The 12,290-nt window shown below is 34.8% G+C and overlaps 2 protein-coding genes across 12 annotated transcripts; one reads left to right on the top strand and one right to left on the bottom strand.

The window, feature by feature from the left end:
• Positions 1-575: 575 nt before the first annotated feature.
• On the top strand, positions 576-1,632 carry LOC140181333 (uncharacterized). The gene is made up of 3 exons (XM_072224872.1): positions 576-864; positions 970-1,088; positions 1,159-1,632. Exons 1-3 carry the CDS (start codon positions 576-578, stop codon positions 1,630-1,632), a joined length of 882 nt encoding a protein of 293 aa, XP_072080973.1.
• A 4,957-nt stretch (positions 1,633-6,589) lies between these two features.
• LOC112772431 (sodium/hydrogen exchanger 7) lies at positions 6,590-10,573 on the bottom strand. 11 transcript variants are annotated; one of them, XM_072225530.1, is made up of 11 exons: positions 10,304-10,539; positions 9,438-9,500; positions 8,912-9,170; positions 8,645-8,760; positions 8,439-8,504; positions 8,281-8,326; positions 8,117-8,169; positions 7,789-8,045; positions 7,598-7,645; positions 7,411-7,518; positions 6,590-7,194 (listed from the first exon to the last, which is right to left on the bottom strand). In XM_072225530.1, exons 4-11 carry the CDS (start codon positions 8,736-8,738, stop codon positions 7,099-7,101), a joined length of 768 nt encoding a protein of 255 aa, XP_072081631.1. In that variant the 5' UTR covers positions 8,739-8,760; positions 8,912-9,170; positions 9,438-9,500; positions 10,304-10,539; the 3' UTR covers positions 6,590-7,098. The 11 variants fall into 11 exon arrangements, with proteins under 11 accessions (XP_072081631.1, XP_025673159.1, XP_025673158.1 ...); XM_025817374.3 differs by having other exon boundaries at positions 7,789-7,976; positions 9,462-10,573; XM_025817373.3 differs by having other exon boundaries at positions 7,789-7,976; positions 9,438-10,573.
• Between the last annotated feature and the right edge of the window lie 1,717 nt (positions 10,574-12,290).

Here is a 12,290-nt window from a genome sequence, read left to right on the forward strand (position 1 = left end):
GGGAGCTGAAGGGTTAGTTGATGTGAACATCACGGAAGAGGGGGAAAAAGAGTCTATACCTAGTCAGTCCCAGGGTCAATCTTCACAACTAGCTGCTAGAAATGTTGGAAAGGAAAAAAATGTACGGGGATTTGGTGATGAGGATGCAGGTTACAACAGTGAGGATTTCCTAGATATTCTATTTAGTGATGATGAAGATGACATGGGAAAGAGGTATCCAATTTATAGGCCATTGAAGAACATGAATGAATACAAGTGGGAAGTAGAGACCTTGTATGTGTCAAGAGAGGAGTTCAAAGACTGTGCCACTGCATATGCTGTCAGTAGTGGGAGGGGTCTTAGATTCTCTAAGGTGGATTTGAAGAGGGTTAAAGTGGAGTGTGTGGATGGTTGTGAGTGGTACGCATATTGTGGAAAGATGAAGCATGAGCGAAGTTGGCAGTTGAAGTTATGCAACAACAAGCACAAGTGCTCTAGGGAGTTAAAGATTGGAATCATGCATGCAAAGTGGCTGAGTAAAGTTTCTTTTTTTGAACAAAATTGCTGAGAACCCGAAGATTAAGTTAACCACACTAATGAGGAAAGCATACACCAAGTGGAATGTGGAGTTGACTAAATCTAAGGCCTCCAGGGTCAGACAGTTTGCTCTGAATGAGTTGCAGGAGACATACATAGAGCAGTATAGAAGGTTGTATGACTACTGCCATGATTTGTTGAAGACTAACCTTGGGTCATCAGTGCATTTGAAAGTCCAGAGGCCACCTAAGTTTGCTTCTGAAAGACCAATTCCAGGGGTAGATTTAAGACCCAGGTTTGAGATGATCTATGTCATGTTAGATGCATGTAGAAGGAGCTTCATGGCTTGTAGGCCGATGATTGGGTTGGACAACTATTTTCTGAAAACACCCTATGGAGGTTGGCTCTTGACTGCAATGGGTTGGAACCCAAACAATTGAATCCTGCCGATAGCATACGCAGTTGTCAAAGCTGAAACCAAGGACTCATGGACATGGTTTCTCCAGCATCTATGTGATGACCTGGGAGTTGACAAAATCAAGACCTGCACCTTCATGTCTGACCAACAGAAGGTACATGTGTTTTTCTCTGCACCTTACTGTACAAGTGCTGCAGTTAGCACTGAATAATGTATACTTATAGGGTTTAGTGTCTACTTTTGAGGAGCTTCTGCCTGGGGTTGACCATAGATTTTGTGTCAGACATCTGTATGCAAATTTCAAGAAGAGATATCCAGGGATCCAATTGAAGATAATGATGTGGAATGCTGCCAAGACTACTTATCTTCAAGAATGGGAAAGGAGGATGAGTGAGATACAGAAGGTGGATCAAGGAGCATACAACTGTCTAATGGAGATACCGACAAAGTACTGGTGTCATCACAGGTTTGTGTGTAGGCCTAAGTGTGACACTTTAGTAAATAATATGTATGAAGTGTTTAATTCTGTTCTGGTTGAGGCTAGGGAGAAGCCAATAGTCACTATGCTAGAGGATATCCGGGTTTACATAATGAAACATTGTGCTGAAAATAGGGATAGGATAGTACCTTACAATAGAGATGTGTTACCACAGATTAGAATTAAGGTAGAAAAACAGGCAGAAGTAAGTGGGAATTGAGTGAGTGTGTATGCTGGACGTGATAGATATGAGGTGGTTAGCATCCAGGGGGGAGGAAAAATTTGTGGTGGATCTTAGGAATCAAGAGTGCTCATCTAGGAAGTTCCAACTGTCTGGAATTCTTTGTGCACATGCGATGACTTGTATAAGAAAAATGTGTTTCAACGTGGATAACTATGTTGCTGACTACTATAAGAAGGCTGCATACATCTCCTGCTACCAACATATTGTCTTTCCTGTTAATGGACCCAACTTTTGGGACAAAACTCAATTCGAGGATGTGTTGCCTCCCATTTATAGAAAACCTATTGGGAGGCCAAAGAAGAAGAGGGCACGAGCTGCTGATGAGCAACCAAATAGGACTGGACTGTCTCGTGAAGGACAACAACAAAAATGTTCTTATTGTTTCTGCTCTGGTCATAACAAAAAGAGTTGTCCAACGAAGCGCAAAATCACTCCAAACCCTGCTGTAAGACTATGTCATTAATTATTGGTTGTTGTGCTTACTTGTGTCTTCATTCATTTTGGTCATTCAATTATTTGCTGCTCTGTTTTGTGCGCAGGTTAACAATGCTGCTAATTCTACTACAAAGCGGAGGTCACGGAGAGGGGTCAGAAAAAGTGCCAGACTCTCTACCAAGACAGCTTCTAGTAAGGCTACTGAGGCTGGAAATAGGAAGCAAAAGGGAACCAACAACAAACCACCATCATACCCAAAGAGAAAGTCAGCTGTCAGCTTCTAGCAATCACAAGCTGCTTCGAAAAGGGCTAAAGTTGATCATTCACAAACTGCTTCTGCACCAGCCCCAACAACTCCAATGGTTCTTCCAAGCCCAGTGAAGAGGGTGACCCAGTCCCAGCTCAGGTTCATGGCCAGGACTCCACCAAGAGCATGGAAGAACATGGAGTGATTTACTGTCACTTGTAAATTTCTGTGACTAGTGATGCCTTTTGTATTTTGCATTTTGTAACCGGTTAAAAACTATGGTTGTTGGTTTCACTTTTTGTATTTGGTGGTGCTACTACTTCAAAGACACCATTTAGCATCTATGTTGATTTATATTTCCAGTTCTTGGACATCTACATGACATCTATGTTGGTTAAGTTCTGAACTATGGCCTATATAGGCCTAATGTTAAGGTTAATACTTTATGTTATTCCTGTGTCACTGTTTCATTTAATCATATCTGCAGATAGTTACTTCAACAATGTACCATGAGAATGTAAATTGAACACATAACATTGGGTAACAATGAAGTTTCATTCCAAATCATTCAATCAACAGCTTACATCCAACCCAATCCCTATAGCCACACCCAAAAATACAGACAACAAATTCTCAAGACATTACACTAGCGAATGTGTTCTGCAGCCTTATTGCAGAAAAAACCTCCCATTTCTTATCAATGACATTTTTTTCACATAGTAATAGTATAGCACATGTCCATCCAACCAGAGCAACTGCTACTGCCATTGTCAACATCCTCTCTGTTGTTGTCACTTTACCCTTCAAGCCTGTGATTTTTCTTTTCAATCATGCAACTTCTGTCTCTTGTTCTGACTCTGCCCACACAAAGTACCCACACTCTTCTCCAATCTATGCCAAAACCAAAAAAGAAAATTCCAATCAGATAATCAAACAACATGCATACCCAGCATTTACATTTTCTATTTACCCCATACTTAACACAGCCCCAGAATCTCCGTCCCGGATTCTCTGCCATTGATGAAGTCGTAAGCACTGGCCTCTCCCCACAGTAACATGTTGTTCTCCATCAACGGCCTTGGCTGCAGTTTCGACCCGAAGCGCTGCTACTACGTGCCGCCTGGGAGCCCTGCGAAGCCATGGAGTCCGCCACGACTGCAACAGAGACGGCGATGGTGAGAAGAAGAAGCTACAAGAGGGGCAATCTCAAATTAGGGTTCACCCTTTTAAATTAATATTTCTTTTTTTTTTTTAATATCTCAGTAACGGTCACCAGGAAAAAGGTTTGCCACAATGGACAAAGTTAGCCACGTAGGCATCTCCGTTAGTGTTCCGTCAGTCGAGTTAATAGGAGGGTAACATTGAATTAGTTTTGGAACGTTGGGGACATAAATAGGACGAATGAAATGTTAGGAACAATTATAGGACTTACCCCAAACGTTGGGGACAAAAACAATACTTTACTCTTTATTTGATCAAATTAAAATAATAATTAAATAATTCTACAGCAAAGATTAGAACACTCGTTAGTGTGTGACCCCATAGGTTCAATACTAAGCGGGTAGTAAATTAGTCTTACTAAATTTACTAATTAAGATTGGCGTCTAGCAACATTCCTTAACGATCCGATAATATGAAGTAATATATTTTTACTAAGAACCCGAGAAGAATAAAATATAATTCCTTCCATCTTTCCAGCTCTTGATTAACTCTTAGAGTATGGTTTAATTGTCAAACTCTAACTTGTTACGATTATTATAATGAACTGTGAATGACTTAAGAAACTCATTTCTTTATTCATTTAATCTTCTTGGCCAAGGTTTTATTTAGCTCAGTCATTATAATCATAGAGTTCAAACTCTTTATCGAGAGTTGACAGATTCCTTATTAATTAATCATTAATTCTACAAGTATTTAAATCATACCCAATATCCATTCAACTAGCACCCTAGGGTATTAGCTGTCCGGAATCAAAGTATAATAAATACATTATTAATTACTATGACAGTCGCAGGTCAAAGAAAACTCTATTACCATGTTCATCTTGAGAATATTCTATTGACAAATATGCGATAATTATAACCATTAGAAATTCTCAAATTGAGTCAGTTCAATGGTCATATCTCTATATGCATGATAAACCACTATTTTATGGTTTATCTTGTGCTCAATTGAGTGGATTTTATCAATCTTTCATACACTTATTCATACAAAATGCATGGTCTTACAATTTTCTTCCTAATTTTATGCTATGATTGAAAACATGTTTCTTTGGTTTTAATTTTGCTAACATTAATCCTCTCTTATTACCATTCAATGCCGTGATATGTGCGTTAAGTGATTTCAGGGATTACAGGGCAGGAATAGCTTAGAGGATGGAAAGAAAGCATGCAAAAGTGGAAGGAATACAAGAAGTTGAAGGAATTGCTAAGCTGTCCAGCCTGACCTCATGGCACTCAAACGGTCATAACTTGAGCTACAGAGATCCAAATGAGGCGGTTCTAGTTGCGTTAGAAAGCTAACATCTGGGGCTTCAAAATGATATATAATATGCCATAGTTTTCCTAATGATAAGTGACGCCCACGCGTGAATTCACGCGCATGCGTGGTTCTGCAGAAAATCAGCGACCTGTACGGACCAGAATTCACATCCAGCGATTTTTGGGCTGTTTTTGGCCCAGTTCTCGGTCCAGAAAACACATATTAGAGGCTATAAAGTGGAGGAATCAATCCATTCAATGACATAACATTCTATTATTCACAATTTTAGGTTTTAGATGTAGTTTTAGAGATAGAGAGGCTCTCTCCTTTCTCTTAGGTTTTAGGATTTAGGATTTCTCTTAGTTTTAGGATTACTTCTTCTCAATTCCAGGTTCAATGTTCCTTTAATTTAACTTCTCTTCTACTTTTATTTGTTCTAGCTTACTAGTTTATTCTATTTTTCTTGTTGATTCTCTTTTTATCCAATTTGGTTTATGAACCTTCCAATGTTAGATTTGATTTTATATTTAATGCAATTTGAGGTATTTCAGATTTGTGATTTTAATTTAGCTTTTTACATTCTTAGCTTTAATTGATGAATTGATTAAGAGGAGACACTTGAGTTGGAATGCTCAAGTGGATAGTTAAATTAGAAGTTGTTGGCTAATTCTGTATTTACTAACGCTAGACCTTCCCAAGGGAGAGGACTAGGATTTGCGAATAAGAGTTAGCTCAATCACTTGACTTTCCTTTATTTAGTAAGGGTTAACTAAGTGAAAACAACAACCTCTTTATACTACACTTGAGAGAATTTCAATAAGGATAGAACTTCCAATTAATCATTCTTCCATTCAAGGCTTTTTATTTTAATTACATAAAACTCATAACCAATAATAAATACACCTCCCTGCAATTCTTTGAGAGACGATCCAAGGTTTAGATACTTCGGTTATAAATTTTATTGGATTTTGTTACTTGTGACAACCAAAACTTTTGTACGAAAGGATTCTTTGTTGGTTTAGAAACTATACTTACAACGTGATTATTTTTATAAAATTCTTTACTGGCAAAAGCCCTCTCGTCAATGCACCATTTATATATATAATTTAATAAATGAGATCTATTAATCATCATCCAATGAAGATCATTATATATATATATATATATATATATATATATATATATATATTGATCTTTTTGGATTATTAATGTCCTTTTTTAATAATCCTATGACCAAGAATAATTTAGATTAAATTATAAAAAATTTATCTCTTAATATTATGATCATTATCACCACTACAAGAAACATTGTTAAAATCAATGGCAAAATCGACGGCTAAGCTGTCGATAATATTAAAAATCGACGGCGGAGGTGGTCGCTATTAAGCTTGTTGATTTTTCAGAATTCGAATAAAATCGACGGCTTGCCTAGCCGTCGATAATAATTTAATAAAATCGACATCATTTCCGTCTATAATATAAGTTTGAAAATTTTACCTTCTTACTAAAATCGACAACGTTGCCGTCAATATTATTATATAAAATCGACACCATTTCTGTTGATATTTGATTCAATAAAATCGACATAACTGCCGTCGATTTAATTATTTAGATACCGACATAAAAAGCGACAACGCTACCGTTGATTTTAATAGCTATATTTTTTTAATTATTTTTTCTATTTGAAAAATAATAAACAATTAATGGAAATAAACTTTTAAATATAGAAATAAAATTTATATAGAATATTAGATAACAAGACAAATAAACTTTTAAATATAAAAATAAAATTATATTAAATATTAGATAATGAGTTTACAAACTTATCAAAATAATAAATAATCCTCTAACATAAAAACTTAAGACAAGATAAATAACTAAACTTAGACTTATATTGTCAGGTCCATTAAAGCGGATTTTAAACTCAGAATTGTCACCCAAGGACTCTGCATAAGGAGGTTGACCAACAGCTACAATTGCAAATGAGAACTCACTACTGTTTATGGTGTCTTTCGATGGGACCTTCTCGTAAATAACTTTAGTTTCAGCTCCCACTGTTGCCTTGATAGCATCCAAGATTCTCGTCCGTAAAATGGTCGGTGTAAGACATTTGTAACATAAGAACGTAATCATATGTATAAATCAATCTTAACTGCCATAAGCTATATAGGAAAATGGTAATTAATGCTACTGACATTAGATTTGTATCTTCTACAAATAAAACAAAATCTCATATTGAAACAAAGATTAAGTCAGAAGCATTGACTACTTTGCATCAGTTAAAATTCTCTAAGTTCCTCATCATCTCCAAGTTCACCAAAAGCTTCTAGTGCTTTGTTCAACATTTCATACTTTGTGAAATCAAGGATATGTTTCTGTTAATTATACGATCAAATTATTAGGGAAAAGGCCAAATATAACTTGAAAGACAAGACTTCTGAAGGTATATCCTTATATCAGAGTGGAGATATTGTTTCACAAGTAAGATAGAAATTGAAGCATTAAGGCACCATTTAATGTATGAGATAATAGAATGTTTTATCCCTTAGAGCAAGAAGATAAGCTAAACTTAGAAGATCTGGAATGCTGACCTTTTCAGCTATTAATTTGTCCATGTCAAGGTAGTGTAAAGCGAACTGTGTTGTCGAACCATTCACTATAAGTGTTAAAAACACAATACCACCAGTGAAGAAAACAAACTGCACAAGCAAAAGGTATTTGAGTGATTAATCTAATGTCTTTGTACAGTCATAATTAAATCCTAAACCCAGAACATACCAGTGTTCCTGTCTTTGGAGTCAATTCAAGTGATTGGCCACTCGAACGCTGAACAAACCCAAAATTTAATAATTAAAAGATTAAACTAATAATAAGATAGTATGTGCATAAAGAAATTCAGAAAATTAGCAATAAAGGAGATGAAGTGTTTGGCTAAAAAGTGCAGCTTTCATTAGTCATTGAATACTTGCCTTGACTGATAATGAAAGTGACAAGGCAACTGCCCCTTGCAATCCTGATGACCAGATTAGAATACTAGCTTCTTTCCAATCCAAGCCATATCCAAAATACCTTAGCAAGGGAAATAATGCACCAACTACGATGCATCTTGACACTTGAACATAAACATAGAGAAGCAAGAGGTAGGTCCATGATGTTCCTTCAACAGAACCAAGAATTTGCAGCGAGTCTTTTAAACTCAACAAACATACATTTTTATCAAGAGCAACTAAATGGAAAAGTGAGAGTATAATCAATGGCCTATTGAGCAAAGAAGATAATTTAAAAGGTAAATACTACCATGATGGAAGACATTGTCATCACCAAGTACTCCTTCAGCTATAACAACTCCACTACAAAAAGAAGATAACATAAAAAATAATAATAAAAAAGGGTATGAAAAGCTTGATTCACAAGTTATATCAATTGATTGTTATGATTTCAGAATCCATTTATGATCTTACCTCAAGATGAAAATTGATGTATTAGCAATATATGCAACCATTTCCTCTAGAGAAAATAAAGTCAGTCAGTAAATAAGGAATGTTGTTGAAAATAAGGAAAATCAAAACGATGTCCTATAAGTATAATTTATATAAACAAGTAGAAGCAAGAAGTATACCAAAAGATATGTAAACTTTGTCGACTTTCACCCTTAAAAGCTGTCCTTGCAAATGCAAAATAGAACCTGTAGAAAAATTTCAATAACTAGATTCCAAATATTAAGAGATAAATGCTAAAGATCGACTTACATTCCCAATGACATGACAAATAACAGATTTTGAATTCTTTGGACAACAAAAGACAACTAAGAGTGCAAATTAAAACCTGCAACATCTTGGCTATCATAGGTGCCCTTATAGACAGTGCCATAAGTCCCATTCGCCACAACATGTTGCAAACTGGATTCTCTTAACAGCATCCAAAGTTCTTTGAGAACCCCACTGTTAAAAATATTAAGCATAAACGGAACACAGATCCATCAATACACTTCATTGAGCAGAGACAAAAATAGTTAAATCATCTAACTTAGTTGATCATTCACTGAAATTAAAAACAAGAAAAACCCAAAATGACATAAAGGTAGAAGCTTACTTCAAAATGACATAAAGTGTTCAGCAAATGAGACCATCTTCCATCGACTTTTGATCCCTTTTCTTAAATAAAGTGTTCCAAAAGTGACTCCTAGAAGGATTACTAACGACCCTAAACAGAGTAGCAGAATACGGGTAAGCCTCCATGTTCCTTTGCTCCCCAATATTCCAGCTGAACCAGGACATGGTTGAAGCGGTGCTCCACAAAGTTTCAGAATTCCCAACAAATGCACTGCTACCCATCAATTTGAATGACTTCCCTGTTGGAATTGAACCCACGATATTGTTGAAGGACACATTGAAACTTGAAGAACTACCAAACTTTTTAGGTATGGGGCCATTGATCTTATTATTTTATAGGTCTATAACACTAAGAATAGGGATACTGGCTAGTTCTTCTGGTATATGACCTATCATATTGTTGTTCGACAAGTTCAGTTTTTCAAGAGCTTGACATTTGGAAAAGCTGTTTGGTATAGTTTCAGATAAGTTGTTCCTATCTAGATCAATAATTGAAATTGACTTACAGGACTCAAACTGAGGAAGATCACCTGAAGTTTTGGCTCCACTTCCCATTGCAAACTTGTTTTCTGCTAGCACAGAACTTAGACACATATTAGCTCTTAAAATAAAATAGAACAAAAAAAAAAACATGACCAGGATTTAACTATTGTTAGTTTATGGCAACAAATTAGTCATTGTAAAATCTTGCAATAAATCTAATAAGTGCAAACAACTAGTCAACCTGTTCAGAATATAGGCAATGAAATAGAGAGATTTGAGTCCTACACAAAATGCAAAAAGCAACAACACCTATATTTGGTTTAGATTTCAGATGACTTAGCCACCACAAACATGATTAATTCTAGGCATAAATTAAAACTTTCTGAATAATTCTTTCCTCTTAGTAGAGTTCATGACTTCAGAGAGTCACGATTAGGACCAGAAAAAATATGACCAGGATTTCTGGATTTAGAAAATAGGAGATTACGATTAGGTCATAGTTTACACCTGAAATAGGGGATTTTCAAATGAGACTGAAGTTGGATTTGAAAAGAGTTCAGTAACAAATTATAGATTTAAGATTCAATCTAAAACAAAAGAAAATAAATTAAAGTCGCTCAATACAAACAAAATCATTGAAAAAAGTAGTGAATAAAAAAACCTGAGTTTATGCTACAGAATAATTGAAGTGAATATGAGAAATTAGGGATTGAAGAAATTAGATACTAGGTTCTTCTGTGCTTTTTAAGTTGCTTCAGGATCCAAATTAGATTAATGATTAGTACCAAATTAATCTTTGAAGACCTATTCTGTAGTAATGCTGAGCAATTTTTTTATCCAAAAATTGATGAAAAATCAATGAAGAAAAGAGAGAGAGTAAGTGAAAAACTAATTTTGATTGAGCAGCAACAACAACGGTGCAGAGAGACGAAGCGACGGCAGCAGCGCTGCAACAGCAGCAGCAATGCGATGGAAGCAGTGGAGCGACAACCGCACGGAAGCAGCGGAGCGACGGCGGCGCGGCGGCGATGGAGAAGGAGGGTTGAAGTATGCAAGGTGAATTCAGGGGTAAAATAAGGGTTGGTGAAAATTGAAATGGTGAATTTAGGAAAATGAAGGAAACGCGGGGAGTGAGTGGGGGAAAAGTTATTTTATTGATAAAAATCGATAGGATACTCGTTGATTTTAATTTGAAAAAAATGTCTTAGTTGTCGATTTTATATATTAAATCGATACCCTCCATTTAATTTTAAAAAGTGATCAAGACCGTTTAAATTTATTGACGACAAAATGTGTCAATATTTTAAATAGTAAAATAGACGCTTTTCGTCGATTTTAAAATAAAAGTATTTTTCACTCACGGTCCGTCGACAATATGTCGATAATAAAAGGACGATTAATGGATTACCAAAAAAATCGACGACCTTGCTGTCGATTTTAATATTTTATTTTTAATTATCATTTTTAATAATGTCGACAGCAAGCCGTCGAAAAATATCGATGGGAGAGATAACCGTCGATTTTTAGTGTCAAAAAATACACTTTTTTTATAGTGTACAATGATAAATTTTTAAATTTAATTAAAAACCTTATTATATTAATATTTTTAATATAATAACAACGACAAATTATTTGACATATAATTAATTAAATTATAGTCATATTATTTATTCCCAACACTATATTTTTGTTATCCGCTAGCTATTCCCATTATAATTCATCCTTAATGCTCGCCTCCTCAAGCATCTATTGAATGGCAATTTGGATATCACTCAATATTAATAATGCTACACCATTTGAACCTTCTCCAATTATTTCACCTTTGTAGCACAACACTTCTCCTATTCTTACCAAGTACATCCCCCCTCCCCCCACCATATACATAATTAAATCAACCCTATATAAGATACATAACTACCACCCCTAACCCCTATATAAGATATATAAGATACGAATTCACCATATTATGGCAAAAAATATATTATCAATTTCTTCCTTGGCATATTACAAACGTCTTGTTCCCCCCATGTTTCAAACCAAATTCTAACATCCTGTGGTCCAACTCAACACACATTATCATAATATAAGACTAACCCCCATAATTTACATACAAATTTACAATTTTCCGGCGCCTCATTGTACAATACACAAGCTCTATCTCTTTGATCAACCATATTTCTGTTTATTAGCTTATCCTTTGTACTCAATTCATTTGTGACCTTTCCAAATATCATTCAACACATTTTAATATTGGGATGTCATGTAGTTTTTCAATTCTTACGTTTGTAAATGACGTCACATTGTATTTTTCATCAGAGCTAAATGTCCGTTGTATTAGAAATTAAATTTTAATGCGATTTTTTAAAAACATGATTAAAAAAATGATATATTTTTATCCTTAAAATTTGTTGATTTTTTACTAAGTATATACCTTTTGTGATTTTTTTGTCAACAACCAATAATACTTTTAAAATATCACAAAAAAATATATAGTTAGTGAAAAATAACCAAATTTTAAGAATAAAAATATCTTAATTTTCTAATCATGCTTGCAAAAAGTCGCATCAAAATTCAAGTTCTAAAGTATTTTTTGAGAAATACATATTTAATATTGAATATTTTTGTCGCGTTTTTAAATTATTTGAGGGTATTTTTGTCGATAACAAAAATTGAATGTATTTTTGTCAACGACAAAATTATTCAAATACATTTTTAGTAGTTTATTTTTTTTTTCTTTTTTTTTCAAATCCCTTTCTGTACTCACACAACAAAACTGAATCTCATAGTCGTTGTAATACATTTTATCAACTTATCTCTCCGGGGTTGAACTTGACTATATCTCTATCTCATGTGCCTATATCATTATTATAGTTTGA

The sequence above is a fragment of the Arachis hypogaea genome, chromosome 18 (assembly GCF_003086295.3).
Source record: "Arachis hypogaea cultivar Tifrunner chromosome 18, arahy.Tifrunner.gnm2.J5K5, whole genome shotgun sequence".
NCBI classification, from domain to species: domain Eukaryota; kingdom Viridiplantae; phylum Streptophyta; class Magnoliopsida; order Fabales; family Fabaceae; genus Arachis; species Arachis hypogaea.

Coding starts and splice junctions, on each gene's coding strand:
- LOC112772431 (XM_072225526.1), bottom strand. CDS start 8,710: ATGTTGTGGCGAATGGGACTTATGGCACTGTCTATAAGGGCACCTATG. Junction 8,505..8,568: donor TTTGTCATGTCATTGGGAAT/GTAAGTCGATCT, acceptor ATTTTTCTACAG/GTTCTATTTTGCATTTGCAA. Junction 7,646..7,788: donor CACTTTCATTATCAGTCAAG/GCAAGTATTCAA, acceptor GGGTTTGTTCAG/CGTTCGAGTGGCCAATCACT.
- LOC140181333 (XM_072224872.1), top strand. CDS start 576: ATGAGGAAAGCATACACCAAGTGGAATGTGGAGTTGACTAAATCTAAG. Junction 865..969: donor TAGAAGGAGCTTCATGGCTT/GTAGGCCGATGA, acceptor TCCTGCCGATAG/CATACGCAGTTGTCAAAGCT. Junction 1,089..1,158: donor TCATGTCTGACCAACAGAAG/GTACATGTGTTT, acceptor GTATACTTATAG/GGTTTAGTGTCTACTTTTGA.